This window comes from Amborella trichopoda, chromosome 8, assembly GCF_054954075.1.
Source record: "Amborella trichopoda isolate Santa Cruz 75 chromosome 8, AtrichopodaSantaCruz75HAP2 v2.0, whole genome shotgun sequence".
In the NCBI taxonomy this organism is placed as follows: domain Eukaryota; kingdom Viridiplantae; phylum Streptophyta; class Magnoliopsida; order Amborellales; family Amborellaceae; genus Amborella; species Amborella trichopoda.
This window is the reverse complement of record NC_142343.1, coordinates 736,035-745,418: the sequence shown is the minus strand read 5'-3', so window position 1 is coordinate 745,418 and position 9,384 is coordinate 736,035. Positions and strand designations below refer to the sequence as shown.

Here is a 9,384-nt window from a genome sequence, read left to right as displayed (position 1 = left end):
TCCTGATAATAAAGGAAACTCAAAGGTGTATCCGTAATAATGTATATTATAATGGATATTAGCGTAATTTTCTCAACTTTATAAGGGTGATGCCCTAAACAATCAAATTAAGTGCAACTCACAAATTCACTAGAAGAGATTTTTTTTTATGCTTAAAAACCCTCAATTCGGTCATCTCGACCTCAAGATGTATAAACATGAGAAAAAATAGATTTCAAGTCTTGAAATTAATGCATCTTGTAATATATTAATTAGGCCTTCAATTTTTAAGATTTCAAGTTTTCATAGATCTTCTCGATCTACACTACTTTTGGGTATTTAAATTGTATAACTAGTGATGAAAATAAATTTGGATACCATCATAAAAATTTATGATACTACTATTTCAGTACTATTTGGAGGTGCGCCTTACTTTGAAATAACAATAGTACTAAGAGAAAAAAAGAAAAGAAAAACGAAAACAAGACTGTAACAACAATAACGTTAAGGATTCTGGTCTTCCAAAATTGAAAGCCGGTTTAAATTGATTTATATTACTTATTTAAACTGATATAATATATATTCCATTCTCATAGTCTACTGTGTCTTACCTCTTAGCAATCACCATTCCTTCAAGATGAATCCACGATACAGTCTCTCATAGATGACTACTCTCTCTTTTTCTAATTATAAATGGATGTTGTCTCAGTTCCTACAGGCTTATAGGGTGTGGTTTGTGTAAGGTTGAGGGCCTGAACAATCAAAGGCGCACCTTTAAATAGTATTGAAAAATGTTGTTCACTTTGGAAAATATTTAGGATAGCCCAAACATGTATTTTCATTTCTGATTATGAAATTTAAAGCTTCAAAAATAGTGTAGATCATGCAGATCTATAAATACTTGAAAATATTGAAAATTAATGATCTAGATTATGTATTACAAAATGCATCATTTCTAAAACTTGAAGTCAATTTTCTCTTTTACATTCATGTATTTCAAGGTATTGGATTTGAAAGTTTTTCGGCATAAAAAACAACTTCTTCTAGTGATTTTTGTGGTGAGCCATAGTTTGATGGTTTAGGGCCCCAACCTAACACATATATAGAATACAATTCAAATGTGAGAAAGAGAAGACTTGTTCAGTTCCCATACATCATAAACATGTCGAATACAATTCAAATATATGAGAGAGAGAGGGAGGGGGGGGGGGGGGTGGTGGGGGATGAAAACCACATTTACATCAACCGCTGTTCCTTCTGGCCAAGAAGGTAATGATTTGAGGGAAGAATGTTTTTTTCTTCTTCTTATTCCTCTTCTTCTCCCTAAATTCAGACCCTGTACTAACGAGATCATCGCTCTCAGACATGAATGTCTTCGAGCTTGATGCCTGATAAATGGAGACACTATCACCATCTCCATCCAAGCTCTTGGTATCTCCCATCAAAACCTGCAACACTGAAGGAGAACCGCTCATCCTTCGAAGCTCTTCTTGATCGGTTCTCCACTTCCTTAGCTCTTCCTCTATGACCAACTTCTCTTCCATAGCTTTCTCTCTCTTCTGCACGGCCATACATAACGCCTCCTTCCTCGAACCCAAGTCTCTCTTTGCTTCCTTTTCCCTCTCTAAACTCCTCAACTCAGACTCTTTTGCCAAACCCAACTCATAAAAAGCAGCAGCCACCCTTGCACTCGCTTGTTCCTCTGCCTCATAGGCTCTCTTGCTCATCTCGAAGTACTGGTCTAGAGAGAGAGTCACCCCATTTTGTGAGCTCCCATCCAGAGCTTCAATAGCTGCAAGGGCTAGCCTCTCCGAGGCCTTTGAAGCCTCAATCTCTCTGATGGTTGCTATGAGTCGAGCTTCCATGGTGGTTGCGCTACCTTTAGCTTGTTCAGCATCTTTTCTCACCCTCATTAAGTCTTCATGAGCCAATTGCTCTGAGGACTTGGCCTGATCAGCTTCCAAAGCAGCTATCTGAATTGCACTAGGAAGCTCGGCAATTCTCTGTCTACCCGCTCCCTCTTTCTCTAGAACCGTTTCTGTTTCCGATGTGATTCTATCTAATTCAGCTCTGAGCACTAAGGCCAATTCCCTGCCTTCTCTCTGTTGCATAAGCGCTGCCTTTTCTCTCTCTAGTTCACTCTTGAGAGAGAAAGCCGCAACTCTGAGACACTGTACCTCATCTTTGGCCTTCTTGATATTGCTCATTACTTCATTGAGCTCCTTCCGAGCCAAGGCCATGGCTTCAACTGGATCTATCCAAGCTTCTTCTAATCCCGCTTCCACATCAGCTGAGGCCATGGCTGAAAAAGTATCAGTTTGAGCCTCTTTTGATGTTTCTCGTGCATCACCCATCTGGTTCTCAGAGGAAGTTTCAAGCACTACCATAGCTCTGGCTTCCTTATATGATTCTAATTCGGCTTTGAGCCTCTCCAGCTCCTGGTTTTTGATCTTCATATCCATCTCCCCTTTGAGTAATTCTTGCTCTTTGGCCATGGATGCAACCATCCTTCTATCTTCTCTCTCTAAAAGTTCAGCATGAGCTGATTCAAGTGACTCATTAACTGCAATGAGCTCTGAAATGAGTTCTTGGACTGTTTTCTCAATCTCATTATATGTGGCCATGGCCTCTTCGGCTTTCTCAATAGCCATGTCCCTCTCTTTAAGCAGGGAAGCATATTCAAGCCTAAGTGTTTCAAGTCCATCTCTTGCTGATTTGATGGTCGAAATTGCATCACCATGCTGCTGTAAATGCAACAATAACATGACTTCACTGTCTATTTGCTTTTGTGGTTCTAGCAAAGGAACAAAGATATTCTCCTTACTATTGAGAAATTCTCTTCCTGATGTTCCATTTTTTGACATAAATTTCTCTAAAACTGAATGTATACTAAATTAAGATTGGAAAAAGTTTATATAAGGTTGCAACCTTAAAATGTAGAATTAAAGATGCATCTAAAATATCATCATAAAAGGTTGTTTGGATGCTGGAAAACCCTCTAATTGATCATCTTGACATCGAGATGTATAAATATGAAAAGGAAAAAAGATTTTGAGTCCGCAAATTAGTGTATCTTGCAACACATTATCTGGACTGTCCATTTTCAAGATTTTCATGTGTTTATAGATCTAATTGATTTGAATCATTTTTAGAGTTTAGATTTTTATAATTAGAGATGTAAATAGATTCTCATGTCATCCTAAGAATTTTTTATATCAAATATATATTTATGATAAAAATTAGAGGTGCACCTTAATTAGATCGTTTAAGGTTGCAACCCTATATGCAAACCACACCCATTAAGATTTGATGTTACATGAGGACATAAGCATAAATCTACATAAAATATAAAGTTCTTAAATTACTAAAACTTGTTTATAAATACTTACAATCAAAGAAAATAGGAAAAGTCACTTCTCTGTTTTATTTAATGCTGTCCTTTCCTTCATACTTATCCCTTTTTTTTTAATCCCCCTGTGAATCTTGCAAGAAAAGCCAAAATTTTGAAGATATTTTGAGAAATCATGTGATCTAGAGCAATCCCAAGGAAGACGGCTGCTACAATAATGGATTTTTTACCCTCAAAAAAAGAAAAAAAAAAATGTTTTCTCTTCCCTTTTTTGTTAGTCAAGCTTGGATTAAAGCCAGGAAATAAATAATTACCAGATACAATCAGCGAGAGTACCTCCATAGTCTGGACCTTACGGGCTTTCCAATCAATGACGCCTTCAAACTTGGTTACAGCTTCTTTCACAGACTCAAATGGAGATGCACCATCAACAAGAGCTTGATTTGGCGTAGGCTTATCAGACTGTATTGACTCACTCTTACTCACTTCATTAGAGAATTTAGTCTTATTAGACTGTATCGATTCACTTTCTCTCACTTCACTAGAGAATTTAGTTTCATCAGATGGGACTAATTCACTTTCTCTAACTTCACTACAGAAGTTATTACTAGGTGCAGATTCATCAGTCTGTACACTACTTCCTAAATAATCACTCCCATTTTTATTAGATTGAGAGTCCTTTGACTCTGCTTTCAAATACTGGGAACATGTTTCGTCGGCGCAAAATGGTGAATTCATTCCTTCTAAATTAGGAAATGGAGATCCTTGAGAAGATGATGAGCTAGTTAGAGAGAGATTAGAAAGGGTAATCTCTTCTGGCATCACATTTTCCTTAGTTTACCCTGCAACTGCGAAGTAACATAAGATGTTAACATTGAATAAAAAAATTGATTGATGCATAAGAAGTGATCATCAAATCAGCATTTTTAACTTAGCATTTTTAACTTAGTTATTACTAGGTGCAGATTCATCAGTCTGTACACTACTTCCTAAATAATCACTCCCATTTTTATTCGATTGAGAGTCCTTTGACTCTGCTTTCAAATACTGGGAACCTGTTTCGTCGGCGCAAAATGGTGAATTCATTCCTTCTAAATTAGGAAATGGAGATCCTTGAGAAGATGATGAGCTAGTTAGAGAGAGATTAGAAAGGGTAATCTCTTCTGGCATCACATTTTCCTTGGTTTACCCTGCAACTGCGAAGTAACATAAGATGTTAACATTGAATATATGCATAAGAAGTGATCATCAAATCAGCATTTTTAACTTAGCATGAAGGAACAGCCTAGCAGAGTAGCATTGCTATAATCAAAGGCAATATTCAGAAAAGAAACAGAGACTCTCTGTGTCTCTCTATGTTGCATTTGTCAGTTTCTGTCTATTCTTTTCCTTTAGAAAAGGGAGCAGTAACTAAGATATGCTGTATCAATGACAATTGCTCGCTTGATGTCATACCGACAATGGGACTAAAATGTTCAGGTTATTGAGCACAAAACTTCGATAAAAAGATATCGTTCTCTCTCTCTCTCTCTAAATCATCATGCCAAACTTTTTTTCTTTTTTATTTTCTTTGGACAGTTATCAAATCACTTAGTTAAAATATCACATTAGCCATAGCCCACAAACTCAAGCATTACACTTGACTCTAGCAGCCACCAAGCCGATTTTACTCAGGACTCAATCAGTAATGAGGGGCATTAACGTAATAGTTTATCCGTAATCATATATATAAAGGATAACTTTTCTAACTCATGTTTCCGATGAGTTCAATTGAGTCACTAAGCAAGTTAAGTGAGGCCCTTATGAATCATGGTCTGAATCATTGGTACAGTGAGAGATTCATCAATGGGCTTGGCAAACATACACATAAATTTTGCAATCCAAACCTCAACCAAGTCGGAAGATATATTTTGTTAGTAATTAAAAAAAAAAAAGTAAGTTAGAAAGTATAAACTTATCCATAATGCTTAATAGTGAGTATGGTCGTTCTTTTTGCAGAACCAGAATAAGTAATGGCCATGAAGCAATATTTTCAAAAAATGAAAACGAAAAAAAGAAAAAAAAGAAGAAAGGTGAAACAAAGGCGATGAGTATACTACGTTTCTCAATTTTTTTCTATCTTAGAACTTTTTTTTTGGTATTGTATGGCATCTTTCTATCTTAGAACTTTTTTTTTGGTATTGTATGGCATCATTTATCATGGTTTTCGCAAGCTTTCGTAAAGCTTTCAGGGATTTCCCCTGAATAGAGAAACTATAGGAAGCCTCGTTTTTTTATTGTTAGCTGTTGGAAGCCTCTGAATACAGGCCTGGTAATTATCAACGCCACTATGAAAATCAATAGATTGAATTTCCAATTCAGACCAGAGTTCAATTTATCCCCTGAAAAAAGAACAGAAAATCCTGTAACCTAGCACTCTCTCTCTGGCACAGATTTTTGTTACTGGATGCACGCGCGTGTGTGTGACAGAGAGAGGGGGGGAGGGAGATCTCAGAAATGAATAAAAACAATGAAATACCAGAAAATGGCAACTTCAAGGCATATTAGAACTTCACCAGTGATTGAAATCATGCTTTAAATTCGAGCAAATTAAACCAAAGGACCAACCATCCTCTTAAAACTTAAAATTTATTAGTCCAATCAAATTCCTTAGTTCAATCTCTTAATCAAGTTTCTGATTAATACCTAACCAACAACCATCTCTTAACCAAGTATATTCTCTAGTTCCATCTCTTAACCATTGGTTTCTGATTTATAATTCACTCAGAGAGAGAGAGAGACCCAATAATTTTCAGTCTTTTGAACCCATTTCTGAGATTAATAAACAAAGAAATACCAGCAAACTAGAAAGTTCAGAGCAACATCAGAACTTCTCAAAAACCCAAATCAAGCAATTGGTTCCCAATGACATTTGTAGAGTGAGAAACCCAATAAACCGATATCAAGCAATCGATTCTCAATGCCATTTCTAGAGTGAGAAACCCAATAAACCGAAATCAAGCAATCGATTCTCAATGCCATTTCTAGAGTGAGAAACCCAATAAGATTTACTAAAAACTACAAAGTTCACAACTTTTGCCAGAATTTAGCAAGTACATAGCAAGGCTTGCATTTAGTATGGGAAGAAACTGAGCAACCCAATAAATTAGAAGACCCAATAAGATGCTTGTACCCAACATTAAAATGTAGAGAGAGAAACTTAACACGACCAATTAATCAATGTAGAGAGAGACATTTAATGAAGAGCATAGATTGGAGTGAGAAGCTTATTAAGATCAACAACAAGGAAGAGAGAGAAATCTACAGAATAAATATGAATAATGAATATATGCATATTATTTAATGGAAACGAAATCTACTTTAAGAGCTACCTGAATAAGACCACATGAATTCAAGGATGGACAAGTACCAATCAATCTCTGAACACTGAAATGAATGAACATATGGGACTGGTGAAATTGAAAAGAGACCAAAATACCCTCCAACATGATTTTAAAATAGCGAAAGCAACCCCATCTTGAAATGAAATGACTACCGTATCCTCATGACCACACTCGTATCATGATCTTCGAGAAACCTTTCCATATGCCTACACACATAATTCATAAGTCCGAAGACTCAAGAGTAAAGGCATCGTCTATAAATTAGATCATTTAGAAGGAGGTCACAATCATTTTTGTCCCTTAGATTTTAAAATAAGAGGTTATAAGACTATTATTGATCAGAGACAATGTTTCAAAAAAAAAAAAGAGTGTTTCATGACGGCTGGACCGCATGATGACATATGCGGTCCCATCTAAAAACAATGGAAACTAATGGTCCAAATGTTTTCTTGTAGAATTAGTATATCTAGTTTTTAAATTTTACTTGTTTTTTCATGTTCATGATCTCCATGTTATAGATTACATGTCATCAAAAATTAAGTCCAAAAATTCATCTCAAAAATAGATTTATTAATAGGCCCGTATTTCTACATATGTAGGATTGGATGCATAGAAACCGGGTCAAAAAAAAATGTTGAACTTCGTGACTCACCTTAAGCCATCCAATTTGGCATCTAATGAGCGAAAATAGTTATTATATCCTTGTACAAAAGATAAATGGTCTCTTCATAGACAATCCCATCTTTATATTCATGATCACACACTAGGATTTAGTTGATAATAAATTTCCCAGTTAGTTCGAGTTGCACTTTTCAAGTCAAAATTAATGTGTAATATTATTGTTAACTTACTTCAAGCTTAATTTTCAAAATTGACTGAAAATTATAGAAGATGTGGTTTGTAATAAGGTGTCAACCTTAAACGATCCAAGTAAAGTGCACAACGAAAGCTCGTTCAAAGATATAATTTTAATATCAAATTTTTTTTTTTAATGGATATTTGAGACGTGTCTTTTTTTTATATATATTATAAGGTTGTAACCTTATGTGAACTTCTTTGAATTATAATGCATAAAAACACAGAAAATCTTCACCTTTTAATTTTGATTTTTTGAGATGACTAAATACCTTATATTTACTGCAAGTATGATCATCACAACCTTTGATAAGTTTGAGGGATACACCAACCAAGAGGTGCAGACCTAGAATGCAATACAATGCTTAGTTTGGAATAAACCAAAAAAGACTTTTGAGGGGTTATGTTCGTAACTAATCTTAATTTTGGCAGGCTTTTGTTAAGTTGGGATTGCTGTAATTAGTATTATTACTATATAAAAGAAAAACAATCTACAAAAACAAAAAAGAATAAACAAACACTCCAAGAAAGAGACAACCAATCACAACGAAAAGATATATGTAGATCGGCAACGTGCCTACATCCACGTGAGATAAGAGCTTCTTTACTGGCAATAGAGAATAGGGTTACAATAGGTCTCTTCTTCACGCCTCTCTGTTCTCTCTAATTACAAAGCAATCTGCATTTTTTCCCTTAACCCTTAACCTCATCGCTACAATATATATAAAGTCTCGTACAAATTACCAATGTACGGATATTCGAGGGTTTAATTAGATTAAATTAAGAATACAAAACATTAATCCTCAACAATTACTTGGGTAAGGTTTTGTATAAGGCATCAACTTTAAATAATTAAAATAAGGTGCACCTCAAAACTATGCCAAAAGATGTAGTTTTGGCATTAGAAAACCTTGCAATGGCGTGATAGTCTATTATCGCCACTAATTGTGAAATTTAAAATTCCAAAAAGAGTGCAGACTGAGACAATCTTTTAATTAATTTTTTTTAAAAAAATAGACGGTTTAGATAATATGTCAAATGATGCACTATTTTTATGACTTGAAGCCCCTTTCTTCGATATCAATATATCTCGAGGTTGAAATGATCAATTTAAGAGTTCTTAATGTCAGAACAATCTTTTTCTATAGATTTTTAAGGTGCACCTCACTTCAATACTATAAAATTGACATTCTATATAAATTTTTCCTTATACTTTTCCAAACAAACTGATTGCAACGTGACATTTGCCATTAGTACAAAAGGTTCAGGTTAGAAATATCTAAACTATCAAACCGCGAAATTAAATTGGCTGAGTCCCATATAAAGTCCTTAAGTATAATAATTTCTTGGACATTGAGTGTTTGATCAATTATATATCCAGATGTGAAATCACACAAATAGATTAAATTAAGCTAGTATATAAATCTTTTATATGTAATTTGGATGTTTTTAACAATAATTTTTCACTTTTTCTTGACAAATGCCATATTTTTATATATTTTTATTTGTATAGATTTTTTTTGAAAAAGATTGCTTACAAAGAAGCCATTTATCTTTTGTACAAGGAATTCACAACTATTTCCACTCATTAGATGTCAAATTGGATAGCTTGGAGTGCATCACAAAGTCTGATACTTTTTTTAAAACAAAATTGTGTCTAATCAATGACACACTTTTTGATATCTAACCACCCATTTTGAAAATTTTGTGTCTAACCATTTATTTTAAAATTTAATGGACAATAATGACTATGATCTCTGCATAAAAAGGTAAATGATCTCTTTGTAGACTCTCTAATTACAAATCAATTGTTTCTAA

At 34.5% G+C, this 9,384-nt stretch overlaps 1 protein-coding gene across 6 annotated transcripts; it reads right to left on the bottom strand.

The window, feature by feature from the left end:
• Positions 1-1,098: 1,098 nt before the first annotated feature.
• LOC18437939 (protein WEAK CHLOROPLAST MOVEMENT UNDER BLUE LIGHT-like 1) lies at positions 1,099-6,788 on the bottom strand. 6 transcript variants are annotated; one of them, XM_088873088.1, is made up of 4 exons: positions 6,700-6,788; positions 4,285-4,524; positions 3,665-4,176; positions 1,099-2,723 (listed from the first exon to the last, which is right to left on the bottom strand). In XM_088873088.1, the coding sequence occupies exons 3-4, from the start codon at positions 4,148-4,150 to the stop codon at positions 1,221-1,223; spliced, it is 1,989 nt and encodes a 662-aa protein (XP_088729214.1). In that variant the 5' UTR covers positions 4,151-4,176; positions 4,285-4,524; positions 6,700-6,788; the 3' UTR covers positions 1,099-1,220. The 6 variants fall into 6 exon arrangements, with proteins under 6 accessions (XP_088729214.1, XP_020525341.1, XP_088729215.1 ...); XM_020669682.2 differs by having other exon boundaries at positions 4,384-4,524; XM_088873089.1 differs by having other exon boundaries at positions 1,099-2,720; positions 4,384-4,524.
• Positions 6,789-9,384: the final 2,596 nt, after the last annotated feature.